Below are 21,921 nucleotides of genomic sequence, written 5' to 3'. Positions count from 1 at the left end.
AGGGAAAGAAAAATAAGTGGAAAAGAAACAAAAAAGGAAAAAAAAAAAGCAAAAAAAGAACAAAGAAAGAATCTTCGTGAAGATACTTTTGAAAAAATATCAATAGAATTGAAGGGTGTCATTTTTGTGTTGAATAAAAGAAAAAAAAAAAAAAAAAAAAAAAAGAAAAAAGAAAAATTAAAAAAAATCTCTTAAAAATCCTAAGGCACATTATCTCATTAAAATAAAAACAATATCATTGTCAAGTTTAAGGAAAAAGAAAATTATTACTTTCATACATGATCGATATGATTCTTTGTTCTTACAATAATACTGAACTAATATCATTATTCTTAATTCTTTAAAGAAAATAAAAAGAAAGAAGTGAAATAATAATTGATACGGAATGAAATTTAACATTCGTCCTTTTCTTTTTTTTTTTTTTTTTTTCTCTTTTTTTCTTCAGGATGAGGAGGAGCGATACGAGTAAATACGACGTCTCCGAGGTCGCAGGAGTAACCATTTTGCTCCTCGTCGCATTGACTCCTGTTCTTTGCTCCGCCGGAATCCTGGACCCCTTTCAATGGGCAAGAAGCGATCGAATCGAAGTGAACATACCATGGTTACCATGTAATTACCATTTTCTATACACCTAATCCGCTTATATGTGTATATATATATATATATATATATATATATATATATATATATATATATATATACATAAATAAAACTACGACAACAATAACAACAATAGTAATAATAACAAATGGAAAGAAAAATATGTATAAAAAAAAATATATATATATATATATATACAATTGAAATATCGCGATTTTAAAAAAAAATTCATACTATATACTTTACAGTTGAGAACGAAACAAGGTGTTACGAAGAATTAGGATGTTTGAACATAACCAGAAGTTGGTATCATTTGATGCATCGACCACTCAACATATTTCCTTTACCAAGAGAAGTAATCAATACCAGTTTCATACTTTACACCAATGACAATCCAACTGTGGTTAGTACGACAAAATGTTAAAACGTTTTAAATCATTTCAATCATAATTATAATTTAATAAAATTAATGAAAATCATGATTATATAGGGTCACGTATTAATGGTAGCCAAGGAAAAATCGATCAAATATTCGAACTTTGATCCTAAACGAAAAACTAAATTCATCATTCATGGTTTCATTGATACACCACTTAGCAGTTGGGTAAAGGTATTACGTGATATAATATAAATATATTTTTTTTTTTCAAATTTTCTAATAATTAAATGTAACGATAAATAAAATAACAAACGAATTAATATTCAATTATTTAGGAAATGAGAAACGAATTATTAAAACACGGTGATTACAATGTAATTGTGGTTGATTGGGCCGGTGGTAGTTTACCACTTTATACTCAAGCTACTGCCAATACCAGATTGGTTGGCTTAGAAATAGCTTATCTTATCAAACACTTGCAGGTAAAGTCAATATTGTTAATTATATTACAATGATTATTCTTATTACTATATAATTTGTCTATATGCACTTTTTATAATGGCGTTTGTTTGTTTGTTCTTTTCTTCTTTTTTTTTTTTTTCTTTTGGATGAAATGAAAAAAAAAAAATAAAATAAATAAAAAAATAAATAAAACAGACCAACTACGGATTGGATCCAAACGACGTACATCTGATAGGTCACAGTCTTGGTGCACATACAGCCGGTTATGCTGGTGAAAAATTACGTGGTAATATCGGTCGAATAACAGGCTTGGATCCAGCTGAACCATATTTTCAAGGAATGCCAAGTCACATTCGTTTAGATTATACTGATGCCCAACTGGTCGATGTTATTCATACAGACGGAAAGAGTATATTTTTCTTAGGTAGGTCAATTTAAAATCAAGAGAAAAATAAAAATGTACACATTTTTTTTTGTCATATACATATATATATATATATATGTATATGTATATGTGAAAAAACCGGGGAAAAAAAAAAATAAATCATGTTAATACTAAATCATAAACGAAATTTCATCGCTACACACATATTTTTTTGTTGTAGAAAATGAGATAAGAAAAAGAATATCGAAAAAAGAAAAAAAAAAAAATAAAGAAGGCATTTTTCTTCGTTCAATTCAATTCATTAATTAATTCGTACAAATAACAATTGCAAATGACATTGAATCAATCGACAAAAAATGAATTTATTATAATTCCTTGTGCGTCCTAATAGAAGTGAAATTTCAACGTACAATATATATTATTTATAATTTTATATTTTATTTCATAGAAGGAAGAAGAGAAAAAAAAAGAAATAGAAAGAAAATGAAAAAAAAAAAAAAAAGAAAAAGAGAGAAGAAATTTACATACGTATGTGCATACAAATATATTCCTTATCTGTTAATTAATATTAAAAATGAAAAAATGGAGAAATATTGATATTAAATTTGTTAATAATTAATTAAAAGATGAGGGTTGAAATGATATTTTCTTTTTTGTTTTTTTTTTTTTTTTTTTTTTTTTACAACACGTCTATTCACTTGAAATTTATGAAATTTCATTTATGATTTAATTCAATTACTATTAATCGTCCGATTAAAATATTAATAAATCCGATGTGATGATGAAAAAATTAAATAAATAAAAAAACTATAAGGGCTTCCAGGTTATGGTATGAGTCAAGCTTGTGGACATTTGGACTTTTATCCAAACAATGGAAAGGAACAGCCAGGTTGTACGGATTTAAGTGAGACAACACCGTCTTTACCATTGACTCTAATACGTGAAGGTTTCGATGAAGCATCACGTGTCCTTGTGGCTTGCAATCATGTGCGTGCCATAAAACTCTTCACCGAGAGTATCAATTCGAAGTGTCAATATATAGCACACGAATGTTCAAGTTATTCAACTTTCCTAAAGGGCGAGTGTTTTTCTTGCAAGGGCAACGATAGTTTAAACTGTGCGATAATGGGATATCACGCTGATTCTAGTCCAGCATTATTAAAACGTACAGCTATTAAACAGGATGTCTCTTCGTTATTAGGATCTAAATTTTTTTTTAACACCGGCAAAGAGGAACCTTATTGCAGTAAGTTCGATGCCAAATTGTAATGATTATGCATTTAATCGTTGTTGCTGTTTTTTCTTGTTTTTTTTTTCTCTCTTTAATCTATATAACATCTTCATGAAATTTTAATTCGTTTTATTAAATAAATGTTAATCGATTTTAATGACTATTATAAATATCTGATATATATATATATTTTTGTTTTGTTTTCTAATAAAACAAATAATTATTATTTAGGAAGACACTATAGAATAACAATCAATCTAGCTAGACCACGAACTGCTGAAAGTTGGGTTCAAGGTTTCATGAAGGTCACTCTTCATGCTGACAACGGACTGATACGTAATATGGATCTAACACCTAGGTGCGATTATAATAATCATGATGGGCTTCAATTATTTTTAAATCTAAATTGGCCAATCATTATGAATTATTCATGGATTCATTTGCAAATTGCAGTGGTTATATGAGACTAGAGCATGGCTCGAGCGTAAGAATGATAGTTGCTCATCCATCAGGTTCAATTGGCAAGATCAAACGTGTCGAGTTATCATGGTCTTACGATATGGACGTGCTTCAACCGCGATCACTATGCTTTTTTTGGTGTAACGATCGACTATACGTAAACAGTGTTAGCGTTGACGTTATGGAATTACCAGGAAGAGGGTGAGTATTTTAATATATATGTAGCTAACATTAAACAACAGGTTAGCGTGATAATAACAATAATAATTACATTTAAAAATTAATTAACAATTTAAGTTGAAATTTTCAACGATAATGCGTTTTTATACTTTAACAATAAGATATGTTCCAATAAATTCTTTCTTTCTTTCTTTTTCTTTTTTTTTTTTTTTTTTTTTTCTTCTTCTATGTGTGTTACATAACAAATAGAAAAAGAGAGACCGATCTCTCCAGCAAGTTATGCTCAGCGAATAGGCAGCAATATGCAGAAATTGCCAGTGGTTCGGCAGCTTCATTCGTTGACAATTGTTGATGATCAAATGAATTCAATTAAAATCTTCGCGCATGGATGAGGAAAACTGATAAATAATATTCATGTATGTATGTTGTACATGGATAAGTGATATAAGTAAGTAAATACATCATACATACAAATTTTCGTCGAGAAAATTTGTTTTCTTGATTATATTACGTAGGAAAAAGAGATGCAAAAGAAAAGGCAAGAAAAGAAAAGAAAAAAAAGAAGAAAAACAAAACAAAACAAAACAAAACAAAAAAAGAAGAAGACAAAAATGAAAGGGCAAAAGTATCAACACTATTTCAACTCCCAGTATATGAAAATGATTTAACATTAAGAATATTACATGCGTGTAAACGCATAACACTCGGTAGAGATCTTTTCCTTATAAGGAAGACAAAAAATAGTAATAAAAAGAAAAGAAATCAATAATAATAATAATAATAATAATAATAATAATAATAATAATAATAATAATAAAATTAATAATAATAATTATAATAATAATAATAATAATAATAATAATAATAATTATAATAATAGTAATAGTAATAATAATAATAATAATAATAATAATAATATTAATAATAATAATAATAATAATAATAATAATAATAATAAAATAGACAAGAAGGCATAGTTGATAAAATTGTTATACTTTTGGTAATGATCGATAGGATTGTTGAAAGTATTTTCTTGCAATTTCTGTTTTTTTTTCTTTTCTTTTCTTTTCTTTTTTTTTGGTTCATTTTTTTTTCTTTTTTTTTTTTTATCATTTTTTATATCCTTTGGACATAGCTAACATTACAAGTAAATTAAAGCATTTTATATAGATTATTCTTCAGCTAAATGTAAAATCTCTCTTCAACAGTATTAATGATTAATCGATTTTATATATTTTGTGTACAAGATATATATATATATATATATATATGTACAAGATATACATATATATATATATATATGATGAATATATGTAATAAGAGATGCGCGCGATGAATATGTGTATGTGCGTGTGTGTCTGTTTGTGTGTGTATGTATGTATGCAATATGTGTGCGCACGAGTTTAATGACGAATGATAATGCATATGTGATTTCGATTATAAAGCTAACATAGTCTAATGTAAAAAATAAAGGATAAGCGATGACATCATCATAAATTACAGTACGAAGCAATAATCATTTGCGTTTAATCGTTTTTTTTTTCTTCTTTTTTTTTGTTTTTCTTTTCCTTTTTTTTTTTTTTTATCTCCCCGTTTCCCCTTTCAATACGACATTTTTTTGTTCGTTCTATTATCCCCCTATTGTTGCTGTATCGTAACTATGACTTAGTCTCTAATTCTATTTTTTTTTTGTTCATTATCTCTACTATGTCGTTTCAATTCTTTTTTTCTTCTTCTTTTTTTTTTTTTTGTTTTTGTTCCTTTTTCTTTTTTTTTTTTTTTTCTTTTTTTCTTTTCTTCTTTATCATCGTTCATTTCTCTACTTTCATCGCGTGGACAAGTAAAACCAAGAAACTATTTAGCCATTATTATTCGCATAGGAACGTTAATTTTTATTTGTGTATTGTGTGCGTACGTACGTATGCATGTATGTATATATGTATGTGTATGCATGTACATGTAAGTATGTATATATTGTATGCGTGTGCGGCTATATATCATTTTGTCATTTAAATATCATTTTTTTTTCTTTTTGTTCTTTTATTTTTTTTTTCTTTTTTCGTTTAATGAAACGCGTAAAGATTTAACTTGTACTCTTCAGGAACACATTGTACACAATGAGAGTGACTGTGTATATCGTCAAATAAAAATAATAGTCGATTCGTGATAGGTTTTTGGGCAGCTCTGTATAACATTGTTATATTTCTTCTCTCTCTCTCTCACACACTTTCTCTCTCTCTCTCTCTCTCTCTCTCTCTCTCTCTCTCTCTCTCTCTCTCTCTCTCTCTCTCTCTCTCTCTCTCTTTCTCTCTATTTCAGAAACTGTGATAAGCGTAACGGTGCCTTTAAACATTTCTTCGCTACAATTACATAGATGAAGCTGAATTTGTTTAACAATAATGATGATGATGATGATGATGATGATGATGATGATGATGATGATGATGTGATGATGACGATGTGATGACGATGATGAGGATGATGATGATGATGATGATGAATAAGAAGAAGAAGAATATATCATCTGTTTTCAATGACAATGTTGAGAGTTCAGAAACATCGTTTAAGATTCTTCATTCATTAATCCCATAAACACGTTGAAATAGTTATCAAACTGATAATGTTAATATGTTAAATATGTTCTATGTAAATGAAATGATGAAATAATATACATATATACATATATATATATATATATATGTATTTAAGATATAAAACGTTTAGGAAACTCAAAAAGAGGAAAAAATCAAAGAAAGTACATCTGCGAGTACAACTTATTGATGTTTTACAATGTTTACTCCTTTGATAAACGTTTTACACGTCTCTCAATCCATCGCTTATACAAAAAAGATCATCGCGAAGAGTGCAGCTATACATGATAACACATGGGGGATGGATCTTGTATCTTACACGAGATTCAACAATGATCGAGTAAAAAAGCCGTCCGCTTGCTTGCTTCGCGCGGTAACAAGGGGATGGTAAAATATATATATATGTATATATATATATATATATACATATATATACATATATATATAAGTATGTATATATACACACATATAAATATATATATATATACATATATATATATATATATAGACATACAATGTGATATATAGAGGGATCTACATAATATAATCTAATAATCTCTATCTCTTTATATAACATAGAATCTGTATATAAATAATAAATAAAAAGTGAGAAGGAGAATAATATGGCGTTATTAGCTTGGTAAAACTTTGAGCACTAAACTTACCAACACGAACATTTAAGGTTTTTAATGACGAGAAATCGTCGGCGACGATAGATGAACAAACAAATAAACGAAAAAAAAAGAAAATAATAATAATAATAATAATAATAATAATAATAATAAAAAAGAAAGTATAAAGAAAAATAAAAATACGAACGTGTAGAGAACAGTGAGATAACTAACAACGGGTGTGAATATACAGCTGATTCATTTGGCATAATAGTCTAAAGTGTTCTTTGCTAGCGTAATAGAATGGTCAGTGAAGATCATCGACCCAAGCAGTGTCTAACGACTCGATCAGAGTACGAACAAAAGCCATTTCCTTTCGTGCATTTTCTAATATAACACGAGGATCTTGTGATGTGCACCGTAAAATGTTTGGTGCCATTACCATTGCAAGATTATTTGCATCCATTTTGGTACGTGCTACTACTTCGGGCCTGGCAAATATCTAAAAATTGAAAAATTTGTTAAAATTTATTATAGCTTAATCATGTAATAAATCCTAATTCTCGATAATGATCATTAGTAATATCAGTTGCGTTAATAATACTATCAAACTAGCATTGTTGGCATAACAACGAGATAAACTATACTACGTATACGTAAAGAATATACCGAGAAGAACGAGTGTATATACGACATTTATCAGTAAACAATGATATCATTTCAACTTATACATTATTATTAATATAATTACTTGGGGGGGGGGGAAGAAAAAGGACAATGTTGATAGCAGTACAGATGGCAATTGTAATGGAGAAAGCTTTAAGTTGTTATGTCAGTCGAATGCTAAAAATGATTGATTGAAGCGCAAAAGATTAATAATAGAAATAACTTGACATACCTGTAAGAATCGTATTAGGTGACACAAAACGCGTCGATTGAGATCAGGCAATCTATCGACGATAGCGGCTACGCTACTTGCTGAAACTTGTGCATCGTCGTGACGCATCGATACGCACTCCGTATAAAAGGAGTCAGGTATCAAAGGCTCGTACAATTCCCGTACCCATAACTTTAATAAGGAAGCAGGAGCATGTGCATCTTGGGACGCTGCCAATATCGCACCATCCTCAAATTTATCTAAGCAGGCTTTCAAAGCACTAACTTCATCGGCATCGGCTGATACTCGGAATATACCTTCCGTTAATGTACCACCACGTACCAATACTTGTCTAGTTAAAGTCGTTTGTATCCATGGTAATTCTCGAAGAGGGAAACGATCTCTTTGCAAAGCCATTACTTCGGATAATGTTGCACCGAACATCGACGCACGGAAAATTTGGATCTATCGTTGAAAATGTAAAAGTTATTCTACAGGCACATTTTATGTATATATATATATATAATTTAATTAGAATATTTATTAGAAATAATTACCCTAGCTTGATCGATATCTTCTATGGTAGCTTTACGTGGCTGTCGTTTACCATGAGCACCAATTCGTTGAAGACGTTTACAGGCAACAGTTGCATAATGACTAACCTGTACATGAATTGGCCACTTAGCAACCTCTGGAAATTGGAAGTTTGGATCACGGTGCCTATTCATGTATCCTTCGAGGTAAGGTTCAAATGTAGCGCTAGGTGGTACAAATGCTAAACAAACGGCCATAAGTTCCCAACCTCTACGAAGACTTTCTTTTCGTGGATTTTCTGTAGTCTGTCTACAGATTTGAACGTATAATTCATCGCGTAAAGGTGGCTTAGAAAATGCTGTATTTACTATGTCCATAGCAACTCCGTCTAATGTCATACCGACGTTTGCCTTACGATCACCCATATATACCTGAACCAATCGAAACAAATTGCAAGCCTCTCTTTTCAATAATTTTTCACCATCTACGACAACCAACATAGGCTGGGGTATTGGATCCTTTGACCAACTGAGAATATCACGGACACTGAATTTCTTTCGGAACAATAATCTCAATCCTTTCGGTCTTCCACAATTCAAATTAAGATTGTCTTGAGCATATTTTTCAATGTCACCACCACTGGTACTATCGTCACGACGTGCTTCATCTAAATCTGTATTATCGTTTCCAGTGATCCCACTTGGCGTAGAAGTTAAGGTGGATGATGGTAATGATACTCGTCTTACACAGGGAACGACAGTATCTTGTGTCTCTGGTTGAGTCACTATAGTCGGCGAAGCTGGTGGAGATGGTTGCGGCCTTGTCAATGTGTCGGCTGTATTATAATAGGTCGCTAAACCAGCAGTATCGTAGTTACCTAGATCTATAATTATAAATAAAAGATAGAAATTAATTTAAATTATTATATTATTGATAAAAAGGAAAATTTATTATATTAATAAAAAATATATTAACCAGCATAATGATCTTCGAGATATTCTTGGCTAGACGAGTCACCCTGATTACTTGCTGCCTCGTCATCGGCAAATTGATCATCAGAATCATCGTCGACTCTTCCTCCGATACCTCCGCTTCGACCACCTTCTTCGTCTAAAGAATCATCACCCTCTTCTACTAACAATGGATCACCAAACTTGTAACAACCTTTAAAAACAAATATATAATATGTATAACATATGATATATCAACACAGGATGAATAATTTAAATACCTGATAGCTTAGCTTGCTGAAGAATATAATGTTGAAGTGGTAACAAATGATCGGCATCCGATAAAAGATTTCCATAGAAAGGAGACAACGGTGGACTTGGATTACCATTACTTCTTTTTTTCTTACTATCCTCCGTATCCAAATGACCTTCTATATCTTCTCCTACGGCACTATTACTACTGCTGTTGCTACTGTTGCTACTACTCGTGTTACTACTAAGTCGCTGCCTAGATTGTTCGTGACTTTGACTTATCAAATAACGCTCATGCATCGCATCCTCATCTCTATCTCTTCTTCTACTTTGCTGTTGCTGTTGTTGCTGCTGTTGTTGTTGTTGTTGTTGTTGTTGCTGTTGCTGTTGTTGTTGATGTAATTGTTGCAACTTTTGCTGTTGCACGAAACTATAACTACGAGCCAGAGGCTGCGACGTGCCTATAAATCAATCACAAACGACGTTCAGTATTTTGATAATGTATAATTTTAAAGGCAATATCGTACAATTATGTACTTACAGTCGAGCGAATTATTGCACGCTGTATTCCTTCTATATTCCTTCTCTCTGTCACGATCCCGTTCTCTTTCTCTCTCGGATACTTCCATACTTCTTTGCTTAGCTACGTTACCAATAATTCCTGTACCTCGCACTAGACTCTTGGATGGATCGTTTCTCTCTGCTAACATTGCCCCATACATATCACGAACATTTGCTTCTGACAATGACGCGGAACATCCATAATGTCTTTTACCTATACTACCTGTAGTATCTTGCTTATTCATATTCCGTGGATGCATGGAACTTGGATAAAAGGCAGAAGTATTGGATTTGTCCAAACTATTAACTCTTTCTCTTTGATGCATTTCCCAATCTCTTTCCCTAAGGAAACGATTACCACTTTCTACCAACGAACCATACTTTTCACCTTGCGATTTATAACTATGACTTATTTGAACTTCTGGCGGACGATAAGGTGGCATTTCTTGCCTAAATACTCTTGATTCCATTAAAGAATCTCTATATGGAGATGTACTTGGTTCAGGACCGTAGGAACCCCTACTACTTTCTTTACCTAAATTTTCAAATATATTTATATAATTGATTTTTTTTTTTTTTTTTTTGAGATTTGCTTCAATAAAAGGATCCTCAGAAATCTTACCATTTTTGTTCTTTTCAAGATCCAAATTTCCTATTCTACCCTCGCGCTGTGCATCTGGGAAAGTCTTTTTCTTGAAAAGAGGTGTACTAGTTGAGAGAGACAATCCCAATGGTGGTGGTTCACCCAATGGTATAGATTTCTGATTTTTAACGCTTTCAAGAGTTCCACTTTTGTGACATCTACCTTCTAATGTGCCGCTATGCTGTCTAGGTGAAGACTGGGCGTGTGCTGGTGGAGGTTGAACCGTAGAACGATGATGATGACGATGTGGTGAGTCTAACAATCGATATCCTGTTGATTCTAAAGACGTACGACTATGGGAGACAGAACTATCACTGGATCGACCAGAATCTTGCGAATGATTATGTTGTCGTCTAGTCGCCGGTACTTCGTGATGTCTATGATGTCGATTATTGTGATGATGATGGTGATGATGATGATGTCGTCTCGAAGAAGGAGACGGAGATGGTGGAGATGTCTGCATATCCACACCGATACCAGATGTTCGAGATTTACTAGCATTACCCACTTGCTATTAAACAAAAAAGAAAGAAAAACAAAAATATATATAAAATTGATATACAAATATCTTTCTACAAATAATAATCTTACCAGTGTAACAGATAAATTAGGATTGTCTTGATGATTGAAACGCATCGAACGACTAACAGGTGTCTGAGTTTGTGTAGACACAGATTCTTTCTTTCTTGATTCTGCATTTTTTTGGACATCACCTCCACTACTACCAGCCGGCTCTGTGTTCTGTTTTAATGTCTACGACAATATTTATATATATATATATATATATATATATATATATATATATCAATTTTTATAGATTAAAAACTGTGAAAAAAAAATGGATAAGATTAATGAATAAAATTATTTACCTGAAGCTTTGCTAATGGGATAATGTCGCAATCAGTTGGACGATGCCAAACAGTTTTCTGAGATGTGGCATTGTAATAATAAAATCTTGAAGTATTCTGATCAAATAATTCCCACCATTGATTATTATCCGTCTTCTTCCTATAAATTATTCAAAAGTTTTAAATGATCCATAACATTTGAATGATTATATATATATATATATTCAATGATATAAAAACTAATAATCTCTTACACAGGTACGCCAGGTGGTGGATCCCATACACATTCTCCAGTAGTAAGATTAGCATACATATGCTCCTTTGTACGTGGTTCTATTATTTCAACCCATTCCATCCTACTGTAATTGTTTTTAATTATGATATCACAATATTAGACACGTATATGGCACAAATTTTTTGCATGCATATATCTATATATTTATATTCTATACAAAAGGAATATAAATCAATTATAAATATAATCAACTGATCAGGATAAATCAAATTAAAATAAATAGATTAAAAAGGATATACTTTTACAGACAAATATTAATAACCCAATAACTAATTGTCAGAGATACATAGGCGTAATCCATTAATCAATTTTCCCCCCCTCCCTTCCCTGACCCGGGAATAAAAGGTATAAGATAAAAATACAAAAGTAATAATCCGCAAAAAAAAGAAAAAGGAAAAAAAAAAAGAAAGAAAGAAAAAGAAACACAAAAAAAGAACATTCGACCTCTATTGTTAAAATCATAAATTGATGGGAATGCTGGTGGCATTACAAGCAACTGCCTGATGTCATGTTATCCGTTTAATTGGTTAAAATAGGCCGCGGAGAGTCATTCGCGCGTAGATCGTGTGCGTATAGTCGTGAAAAAAGAAAAATGAAAGCGCGAAATCGTGAAGGAAGGAAAAAAGAAAAAAGAGAGAGAGAGAGAGACAGAGAAAGAGAGAAAGAGAGAGAGAGAAAGAGAGAAAGAGAGAGAGAGAGAGAGAGAGAAAGAGAAAAGGAAAAGATAACGCAGTACGTACAGAAAAGGAACGAGAGCAAAGGCATAAAAATGACAATGTAAAATACAATAAGGAAATTGCAAGGGACCCGCCCAAATATCTTCTAGTAATCGTGAGAAACGTAATAACTATGTCCCATCTAAGAACACGAAAAACCTGTCTAGAGTGAAAACTGGGACGGGTCAGTGGTAAAAATTCACTATCGATCTGCAAACCATTCGGGGCAAAAGCATACATACATTAAATCGTTATGCGACGACTATCGCGTTATGCGAGTTTAATCATAGAGAAAATTGATTTATTTTACCCGTCGGATGCCATTTCAAATTATTCTTCTTAAATTCGTTCACCGAACAATATAACTTAACGTCACTAACTGACACTTCATAAGAACAACAATGACACTTCGATGTTGCAACGTCCCATTTCCACGAGCACGAGCGACGCACTCCCTTCATGGCAGCCTACCGCGGCCATCTTTATCCTTTGCAATCAAGCCAAACTTCTCTCTTACCTTATTTTAGATAAGGCGTGTACTCTTACATACATTTTTATTTCGATATTACTTAACGTACACCTTTAGAATAATTATATATATATATATATATATGCACATATATATATATATGTATATATATATATGTATATATATATATTTTATTAAGTTTTTTCTCAATTAACTTAAATCAAAAATTACTATTAACCTAATATACAAACTTATTGTTCAGAATTGATTACATATCGTTATTTTTCAAATAACAATGTAATAACTTTTCACTTTTATATATATATATATACATATATATATAGATAGATAGATAGACATATATATATATATATATATATTAGATTTTTTTCAAAACTTATTTATAAAGTTTACTATTATTCATTGTGTATTATATTCCGTGAGAATAATATTTAATAATTAACATCGTATTGTCTGTAATAATTTATTACAAACGTCATCTTCGGACGTGCTATTATACGAATACCGAATTTGGTATAGGTTAGAAAGACTGACACCATATTTTCTCAGATAAAGATACCACACTAATAAAAATGAAAATGATATATCACTCCTCGAATTAATTCCACCATTGTTTCGTTTCTTTTTCTTTTACGTTTTTTTCCTTTCTTTTCTCCTTTTTCATTTATTTATTTCGTATAATATTGATCGATCGATCTATATTTAAAGCACACTCTTTCTTCAAACAAATGATACACAAGTAAATAATATGAATTTGTATATGTTCACTGTGATACACGCAATAAAAAAGAAAAAAAAAAAAAAAATAAATAAATAAATAAAATAACGATCACACTTGTATTAACTCTTAGAATAAATAATTTAATATTGCATTTGTTTTCAATAAAAAGAAATAAAATGAATAAATAAAAATATAAATATACTAAATACAATCTTTTCGAAAAATTATTATTGTCAATAAATCTAGTTAACGAAGTACAATAAGATTATTAATGAGTTTGATAAAAGTGATTTCGTTCACGAGTAGATTTAAATAGAAATGATAATCAATAAATAATGTACGTGTTGTGCGTGTGTGTGTGTGCATGTGTATGTGAAAAATATATATATATATATATATATGTATATTGCATTAACTAGAACGAAGATTACAAAGAAGTCGTGCACAATCAGAAAGAAGAAGCTTTAGGTTATACAGTTGGTGATTGTTGCGCCATCTAAAGGAGAATTGAAAAATCATAGTAATCTTTACCATAGATGAGTTATTAGTCTATCTAAGTGTCTTTTACAGTTACTATCTTTTGTGTCATCGTATTAATTTGTGACGCGTTTATGTTGTTGATAATTAATACTTATGAGGTGCAGATACATATATTGTTGCATTATCAAAAGTCAGTCGCGTTTAGTGGTGTCGTAAAGAAATAATAAGACGCGTATTATTTCTTTAAAAACAAAAAGAAAAAAAAAAAAGAAAAAATTCTATTTAATTCGATATTATATTATGGATGATCATAACATGGATCAAAATATTTTAACAGTGCTAAAACTTCTTATGATAGGAGAATCTAACGTGGGTAAATCAAGGTAGATATATTATAATTACACACGTATGTATATATATATATATATATATACATATATATATATATACATATTTAATTTTTCTCAATGTGATTAATTCAAAGTGTATAAAGTTGATTATTAATAATGTAACATTCTTTCTCCTATTTTCTTCTTTTTTCTTTTTCTTCTTCTTTCTTTTCTTTTCTCTTCTTTTATTTTTTCTTTTCTTTTTTTTTTAATTTTTCTTTTTTTTATTTATTTATTTATTTTTTATTTTTTTGCTTGTTTAGTATACTTTTAAGGTTCACAGAAGATGAATTTTCGGAAAATATGCGAAATACAGTCGGGATGGACTATAAAACAAAATATATCACAATAGATGATAGTATAGTGAAACTTGCTATTTGGGTTAGTTACACAATTTCATATTGGTTTGTTATAGTTACAATACCGTATTGAAACTATAATTATATAGATATATATATATATATATATATATATATATATATATATATATGTTATATAAAGTTTTAATTGTTTTAATTAAATATCTGTCATTGTATAGGATACTGCTGGACAAGAACGATTTCGTACTTTAACACCAAGTTATTATAGAGATGGACAAGGAGCTATTTTAGTATATGATGTTACCGATAGAAATACATTTTTAAAATTGGATACATGGCTTAATGAATTAAACACGTACTGTAATAAAACGGATATTGTTAAAATGATAGTAGGTAATAAAATAGATTTACCAAATAGGGAAGTTAGCAATGAAGAAGGCTTACAATTTGCTAGGAGACATCAGTCCCTATATATTGAAAGTAGTGCTAAAACGGCGGATGGAGTAAAGTGTTGCTTCGAGGAACTCGTTCAAAAGGTAATATACAATGATTTATTATATATTATTGACAATTTAATCATAAAAATTAAATATTATATATAAATAGATATTACAAACTCCTGGTTTATGGGATACTCACTCTTCAAAATATATTGATAATGGCAATATGACCGGTGCTAGGTATAGAATGGGAAAAAGAGGAATACAATTGACGGATGATTATGAACCACAGAATGCATATTCGCGTTGTTATTGCAGTATGATTTAAGTGGCTGTGATAAAGAAATTTTTTTGGTAATGGGTTATAAGCATGGCGCCTATTGTATGATATGTTGTTTATTAAACAACTAAAACAAGTTACAATGAATACATAATATTGTGAATCATTGTTAGAATTATATTACATTAGATAAAGAAACAAACATTACACAATCTGTGAACTATACAAAAATGTGCTAACGATTTATAGATCTACATTAATTAATAATTTAATTAAATACGAATTTTAAAAATATCATCAATTTATAGTTATATATTGCAGGTGTACAAAAAATTGGACTTAGGCTAAGCCAAGAATGAAAAGCTGGCGCTTTGAACCATTAATAATAAGCAAAGCAAACCGTTAATTCTATTGTCTTTTATTCAATTTATTTCTAAATATTCAAAAATAAATCATTTTTATTATAATACTGATAAAGTTTTTATCACAGACACTTGTTCACTTTTTATAGTCTCTTGCTTTGTTACATTTATACACTTATATAAGATTTGTTATATATATAATATACATATACATACATATATACATACATACATACATACATACATACATACATACATATATATATATATATATATATATATATATATATATATATATGCATATATGCGTCATTTTTGTACAATAGTCAAATTTATTCAGTTTTCGTTGCTTGTTATAAAAAATGATATCTAAAAGTATGTAAAATCTCTGTGTTATTTAAATATACAAAGGTATCTGATCTTCAATGTGCTTTAATATTAAGATAAAATGCTAAGATTTGAAAATGATCTTTTTTATATTTATTTCAAGCTGAATCAGGGGAGGGTGGACTCATAAAAATTCCTCCAAAGGTCAAACAACGATCACCCATATATATATGTATATGTATATATAAACAAATTTATGCATTAGTACAATTTTTTTTTTTTTTTTTAGTGATTTGTCTTTTACTTGCTTATATTCTATTACATATAATGCACATAATTTATAAAAGTTATACTGATCCAAAAATTAAGAATAAGTGGAAATATACAAATAGAATCTTCAAAACAAATATATGGTAATTGTCTTATACACAAATCTATTGTAACTTATTTGTAAATAAAGCATTTTCAATATATATTATATGCTACTATCATATTATATTAATACATATGTTCAGATTACTGAATTCATATATTTTTAATATTTTTATAACAAGTCCATAAACAATTTTTTTTAACAATGTAAACTGATGCTCAATTATTTTTAAGTCCTCTTATAAAATTTTATATAATTTTCTTTGCTATATCTACAAATTTATTTTGAAGTACATATAAAAAGAAAAAAAAAAAAGCTGTAAATATTGCAAAATTTTTAATATATTATATCAATATAATATGTCTTTAATATTGGAAGATAAAACAGAAAATGAAGTTATGTCCAGTGAAACAGAATTTGTACAGGACTATTATTCTTATGCTTCAAATGAAAAATATCTCTCTTCTAGTGACTCAACGATAACAAGAGAATCTTGCATTTTTAAACCATTTAAATGTTCCTGTTATGAACATTTGGAATCAAGAAAACTCACGTAAGTAAAATTTATAATATATAAAAGATTTTCGTTACGATTACATATATTGTGTCCATTGTTTTATAACAGCGCATTTTTTCTTATTTAAATATGTAATATACATATATATTTATATATATATATATATATACATATATATATAGGTGCAATAAAGTATTAGCACTCATTTGGGCACTAACCAGTGTTTTAAAATACTGTCCAGTAGATCCAATATATTATATATCGTATCAACTATTACATTGGAGATATAATAATGTTCCAAAAAAATATATAAAAGATATTGTAGATTATATGAATTCGCAATTATAATAATAAAAATTGATTTTTCTTAAAAATTTCATTTATTTGACAATTATACTTGTACATTCGTTACAAATTTATTAGAACAAGTTTGTTTTAGTGCAAAATCTGCATAAGAGTATTACATAGAACGAAATGGAATGATTAAATACCGGACGTGTCACAATAAAAAAATGAAATGTTTTAACACATTTTGGCAGTGTTCTTTACAATTTGTCTTATAAAATTTAAAGTAAGTTGTATAGGTTTATATTCATTTTGTATATACAATAAACAAAATGAATGTAGTAAAATCAATACTCTATTTCATTTTCAAATTCTTAAAATAATAATAATAATAATAATAATAATAATAATAATAATAATAATAATAATAATAATAATAATAATATGATGGATAATCTTAAATAGTTGTGTAAAGATGAGATACAAGGGATTCCAGATACTTGTGAATTGTGATAGTTTAAATCTTGGAATGCCTTGCATAATAATACAATAGCCAACAATATATAATGTTCACTGAAACTTCACTTCCTGCATGTGTACTATAAAAAATTAATTTTCATACAAAAAAAGTATGACAAATAATGCTGGTTTCAAGGAAGTAATCATTTCTTACACGCTAAAATCAAATAAAATTATTGGTCATACTCCATAAATATTAAGTCAATAAAACATTGTTTATAAATCATTGGACATGTGAATTATTTTTATGTATCTATATATGTCATGTATTATATTGTACTTATATAATATAAAAATTTCTATGGGTGCAATGATTCAGGTACTACCGTAATGAATCAATGGTATAGATTACAAGATTATAAATTCACTACAATGAATGATAGAAATAAAACTTTCTTAACAATTTCCAGTTCCCAGCACTTTTTCTCATACAAATAATCACTTTCACTGTGGTTAAAAGTTACAGCGAACTCCAATAAAATAGCAACGTATCAAAATATATTTTTGCATCTATATGTTTGGTCTATATCCTGAGCTACTAACAGAAAGGGATTACTATTATAGATGAACTGTCATTTACAGATTAAGTAAAAATTGGAAGTACAAAGTAGAGTAATAGCTAAGTCTATGTTTTATATGGACGTATTTTGCAGTCTGCTAAGACTTTTTTTTTTTCAAGGAAATGAGCATTTCTATGCTGCAACTGTTTCTGGACCCAAGCAAAGATAGCTTAAATCTTTTTACAATGCATCCCTGATGTTAGGCTGATGTTGTTTGTTGGGATATGATTACACTTGTATATAGAATTAAAACATTCTTTCCGATTTTTTGTTTTCTTTCTTTTTTTTTCTCTTTTTTTTTTCTTTTTTTTTTCTCTCTTTTCTTTTCTTTTCTATAAAGATGTGGTAATCATTGTATCCCATGTATTTATCAATCCAAGGAATTGTCTAATAATTAAACAGAATATACTGGAAGTTTATTAATTTTAGCTTTCTCCTCTTCTGTATCATCTCGACAGATCATTAATGTATGAGAAACGCCACAAGTAACCGCTGTAATGTATAAACCTTCTAAAGCTTTTACTTCCATAGGAGTAGTTGATGATTTACGCATTTCACCAAAACCCTGTAAGTATTTTACAACATTTTTTTTTTCTCTTATCATAAAAATAGATAAACTATTATCGCTTATAAAATATTACTTACCAATTCTCCAAAGGTCGGACTACCTCCCCAGGCAATAACAGAATCATCTGCGGCAACTACTATACTACTTTGTGAACATCCAATACATCTGATTTCCCAACCTGATAAATCCTGAATAGGTTTTGGATACATATTAGCTTCTCCTGTACGTTTAGTTTGTCCAAACATAAGTGCTGAACCATGAACATTAATTGCAATACTATAAGTACTACCACAGGCGACAGATCTAACACCTCGATTCGGTGGTTCAAGAAATTTAATTAAACGTGGCACTAATTCATCTCTTTGTTCGTTATGGCCTAATCGACCGATTCCTCCAAATCCCCATGAAAATGCACGATTTTTACTATCAATAGCAACCGTGTGATAATGACCACAACTGAAATCAGTAATTTCAACACGATCTAATGGCGTGACATGACCGTCTTTACCTCTCTCTACATATAAAACGATTCGTTTAGGCACTTTCTCGAAGTGAAACGCCATCTTCGTATTTGTTATAAAATATTTTCCATCTGTATTATGACCTAATACACCATATTCTGGACATCCAAATGAATGTAGGCCGCCTTTAATATCTAAGATCATAGAAAATTCTGCCCCACACCCTACTTTTACTATGGGAGGTCCAGAATATTTAACTTTTGTAGCTTTTATTATACAAGGATCAGATTTTCCTACCCCACATTGTCCTAACTTATTGTCCCCAGCGGCAAATACTAAACCACGACTGGTTAAGAAAAGCGTATGATTTCGACCGCAAGATGCTGCTATAATAGTGTGTCCCTTTAATGCTTCTACTTCGGTTGGTTCATCCCGACGTTTAGTATCACCAACACCCAACTGACCTACAATCGATTGACAATATCAAATTATTCAAAAGTATTTTTGACAGAATTTTAAAATTGGTTTTTTTTTCTTTTTTTTTTTTTTTTTTTTTTTTTTTCTTTTTTTTTCTGGAGAATTCTAAACAATAGATCACAAGTATGAATATAGTATTTAGAGCGATCCCTAATATATACCCAAAGTTCTGAAATAATGTTCATATATGTTATAATAATTTCCTGCTAATCCAGCACTATAGAAAATTCTCTGCGGATATATGCAGGTAAAATAATGAAAGATTTCATACGATCTTATATTAAGGATATTATGATCAATTTACCTTTATCATTTTTACCAAAAGTCAAGCATCTATTATCCTCCGTAACAATAATATTATGAGAGGCAGCTGGTCCGGAGGCAATCAATCTTACACGTGCTCCATTTAAATTCTTAAAAGTATGAGGAGTCCACAAACTACGTCCTACATTTGTCTTGAGTGATTTTGGTGGTGCTTTACGCCCTGCCATTTCCCAATTTGTCAGACCACACATAAGTAATGTGCCAGGCTTACCCCAACCTCCCTGTAACACAATCAATAGGAGCATATCATCAGCTATTAAATTGTTATTATCCACCAAATCCTTTTCAAGATCCAAATGCAATTATGTAGTATACAGTTTACATGAAACTTGCATGACACGGATCTGAAATATTACATGCGTATTCGATGCCGCCAGGATCTTCCACCAAGCCGTTATTCATATTCATGATCGTAGAAATGTCGTTACGTACTGATCGCCAGGCTCATTAACATTGGTATGACTTGAGATTCTTCTTCGGGTATCACCATTTTAGCATCAATATTTGTGTTAACCTGAGATAAATATTGAAATGAGAAAAAGTAAATAACAGTCACCTCTGGCGACGGCAGCTCAGGTATATTGGAGACATCGGTAAGATCGTCTTCGGCAGCGTCCTCACCGTCGACATTAGTGCCACTCTCGGCGTCCTCTACATCGGACTCGTGTTCGCTCGAAATATCCTCCTCATCGTATTCGACCTTCCTCGATTTCGCGCGACCTTTCTTAACCGTTGTATTTTTCCGCTTAGACATATCGCACTACACAACACCAATCTTCGAAACAACGTGACTTTATTATCGCGCGAAAAACGATTGTCGAAAACGCGGACCTACCCTCGTGACATTTATCGATGCAATGGCGCTCAGTAAATTGCACCGCTATACGAATGGCCAACAAAAACGCGGCCACCTGGCGCTCAAAAATCATAATAAAACCATGCTCGAACGATAAGTACAAAGCAAACCACGGTTTATGATTGTAAATCGCCGAGGGCGCGCTCCGTGTTCCTTAGATTTCAAATTTAGGGAACGCAAGGAAAACGGGATTTGTACTACGATTCCTGTTTCATTTCTCTCGTCAAACATTTTGAATTTCGAGCTTGTTATATTAATCGAATTCAACCTATTCGATTACTCGATCGAAACATTTTTCCGCCATTTTTCTTTATATTATTTCACATTTAAATGTCCTTTTTATCATTTTCTATAGAAAATAAAAATCGATCTATGTATACGATGGTAAAGTTCCAAACACACACACACACACATATATATATATATATATATATATATATATATATATATATATAAACGTATCCTTTTTGCATTTGTACTATGATACTTATTAATATTTTTATTAATAATACTCGTTACATTTTACGGTTTACGTTTGAAGTGCATTTTGCAGGCGCTTTGTATAATCTTGATACTACGGGACATGTTGCGCAACGTT

The 21,921-nt window shown here is 30.1% G+C and overlaps 5 protein-coding genes across 15 annotated transcripts in view; 3 read left to right on the top strand and 2 right to left on the bottom strand.

Moving 5' to 3' along the window:
* The window catches only part of LOC124429601 (pancreatic triacylglycerol lipase-like), a 22,615-nt gene extending 13,477 nt beyond the window's left edge, over nt 1-9,138 (top strand). Inside the window, exons 2-11 of one of the 4 annotated variants that reach the window (XR_006943495.1) lie at nt 446-609; nt 849-1,003; nt 1,091-1,210; nt 1,315-1,461; nt 1,637-1,865; nt 2,641-3,072; nt 3,289-3,415; nt 3,511-3,717; nt 3,946-4,144; nt 4,212-4,458. Coding sequence is in view for 3 of the 4 variants with exons in the window: in XM_046975088.1 (XP_046831044.1) it covers nt 446-609; nt 849-1,003; nt 1,091-1,210; nt 1,315-1,461; nt 1,637-1,865; nt 2,641-3,072; nt 3,289-3,415; nt 3,511-3,717; nt 3,946-4,048 (1,684 nt within the window). In the remaining variant the exon portion in view is untranslated. Of the gene's footprint in view, nt 1-445; nt 610-848; nt 1,004-1,090; nt 1,211-1,314; nt 1,462-1,636; nt 1,866-2,640; nt 3,073-3,288; nt 3,416-3,510; nt 3,718-3,945; nt 4,459-9,000 lie in introns of those variants that run through there. The other 3 variants (XM_046975090.1, XM_046975089.1, XM_046975088.1) reach the window with 3 other exon arrangements.
* Nucleotides 4,697-13,918, bottom strand: LOC124429600 (uncharacterized protein DDB_G0283357). 5 transcript variants are annotated; one of them, XM_046975087.1, is made up of 13 exons: nt 13,458-13,918; nt 12,885-13,154; nt 11,818-11,922; nt 11,585-11,723; nt 11,307-11,468; nt 10,695-11,226; nt 10,296-10,607; nt 10,053-10,214; nt 9,541-9,972; nt 9,285-9,473; nt 8,333-9,192; nt 7,797-8,240; nt 4,697-7,400 (listed from the first exon to the last, which is right to left on the bottom strand). In XM_046975087.1, the coding sequence occupies exons 2-13, from the start codon at nt 12,896-12,898 to the stop codon at nt 7,206-7,208; spliced, it is 3,546 nt and encodes a 1,181-aa protein (XP_046831043.1). In that variant the 5' UTR covers nt 12,899-13,154; nt 13,458-13,918; the 3' UTR covers nt 4,697-7,205. The 5 variants fall into 5 exon arrangements, with proteins under 5 accessions (XP_046831043.1, XP_046831039.1, XP_046831041.1 ...); XM_046975083.1 differs by having other exon boundaries at nt 10,053-10,607; nt 13,458-13,917; XM_046975085.1 differs by having other exon boundaries at nt 10,053-10,607; nt 12,885-13,061; nt 13,458-13,917.
* A 383-nt stretch (nt 13,919-14,301) lies between these two features.
* Nucleotides 14,302-16,885, top strand: LOC124429604 (ras-related protein Rab-18-B). 2 transcript variants are annotated; one of them, XM_046975096.1, is made up of 5 exons: nt 14,302-14,648; nt 14,918-15,035; nt 15,193-15,510; nt 15,581-15,768; nt 16,016-16,885. In XM_046975096.1, exons 1-4 carry the CDS (start codon nt 14,566-14,568, stop codon nt 15,740-15,742), a joined length of 681 nt encoding a protein of 226 aa, XP_046831052.1. In that variant the 5' UTR covers nt 14,302-14,565; the 3' UTR covers nt 15,743-15,768; nt 16,016-16,885. The 2 variants fall into 2 exon arrangements, with proteins under 2 accessions (XP_046831052.1, XP_046831051.1); XM_046975095.1 differs by having other exon boundaries at nt 14,304-14,648; nt 15,581-16,885.
* Nucleotides 16,886-17,030: 145 nt separating this feature from the next.
* On the top strand, nt 17,031-17,930 carry LOC124429606. The gene is made up of 2 exons (XM_046975098.1): nt 17,031-17,309; nt 17,456-17,930. The coding sequence occupies exons 1-2, from the start codon at nt 17,116-17,118 to the stop codon at nt 17,619-17,621; spliced, it is 360 nt and encodes a 119-aa protein (XP_046831054.1). The 5' UTR covers nt 17,031-17,115; the 3' UTR covers nt 17,622-17,930.
* Nucleotides 17,931-18,715: 785 nt separating this feature from the next.
* LOC124429603 (protein RCC2 homolog) lies at nt 18,716-21,719 on the bottom strand. 3 transcript variants are annotated; one of them, XM_046975092.1, is made up of 5 exons: nt 21,089-21,228; nt 20,824-20,981; nt 20,448-20,688; nt 19,283-20,130; nt 18,716-19,202 (listed from the first exon to the last, which is right to left on the bottom strand). In XM_046975092.1, exons 3-5 carry the CDS (start codon nt 20,656-20,658, stop codon nt 19,032-19,034), a joined length of 1,230 nt encoding a protein of 409 aa, XP_046831048.1. In that variant the 5' UTR covers nt 20,659-20,688; nt 20,824-20,981; nt 21,089-21,228; the 3' UTR covers nt 18,716-19,031. The 3 variants fall into 3 exon arrangements, with proteins under 3 accessions (XP_046831048.1, XP_046831049.1, XP_046831047.1); XM_046975093.1 differs by having other exon boundaries at nt 20,900-20,981; XM_046975091.1 differs by lacking the exon at nt 20,824-20,981 and having other exon boundaries at nt 21,024-21,719.
* Nucleotides 21,720-21,921: the final 202 nt, after the last annotated feature.

This window comes from Vespa crabro, chromosome 15 (assembly GCF_910589235.1).
Source record: "Vespa crabro chromosome 15, iyVesCrab1.2, whole genome shotgun sequence".
Lineage (NCBI taxonomy): Eukaryota > Metazoa > Arthropoda > Insecta > Hymenoptera > Vespidae > Vespa > Vespa crabro.
The sequence above is the reverse complement of the archived record's forward strand: the minus strand, read 5'-3'. Positions and strand labels throughout refer to the sequence as shown.

Excerpts from the sequence above, each read along its gene's own strand:
- LOC124429603 (XM_046975091.1), bottom strand. The coding sequence starts at position 21,221 with ATGTCTAAGCGGAAAAATACAACGGTTAAGAAAGGTCGCGCGAAATCG. Across the intron at positions 20,689-21,023 it reads CTGAGCTGCCGTCGCCAGAG|GGAGGTTGGGGTAAGCCTGG; the intron begins GTGACTGTTATT and ends ATTGTGTTACAG. Across the intron at positions 19,203-19,282 it reads GTCCGACCTTTGGAGAATTG|GGTTTTGGTGAAATGCGTAA; the intron begins GTAAGTAATATT and ends AAATACTTACAG.
- LOC124429606 (XM_046975098.1), top strand. The coding sequence starts at position 17,116 with ATGTCTTTAATATTGGAAGATAAAACAGAAAATGAAGTTATGTCCAGT. Across the intron at positions 17,310-17,455 it reads TTGGAATCAAGAAAACTCAC|GTGCAATAAAGTATTAGCAC; the intron begins GTAAGTAAAATT and ends ATATATATATAG.
- LOC124429600 (XM_046975083.1), bottom strand. Across the intron at positions 9,474-9,540 it reads TCAGCAAGCTAAGCTATCAG|GTTGTTACAAGTTTGGTGAT; the intron begins GTATTTAAATTA and ends TTGTTTTTAAAG. Across the intron at positions 9,193-9,284 it reads TCTCGAAGATCATTATGCTG|ATCTAGGTAACTACGATACT; the intron begins GTTAATATATTT and ends TTATAATTATAG.
- LOC124429604 (XM_046975096.1), top strand. The coding sequence starts at position 14,566 with ATGGATGATCATAACATGGATCAAAATATTTTAACAGTGCTAAAACTT. Across the intron at positions 15,036-15,192 it reads TAGTGAAACTTGCTATTTGG|GATACTGCTGGACAAGAACG; the intron begins GTTAGTTACACA and ends GTCATTGTATAG. Across the intron at positions 15,511-15,580 it reads TCGAGGAACTCGTTCAAAAG|ATATTACAAACTCCTGGTTT; the intron begins GTAATATACAAT and ends ATATATAAATAG.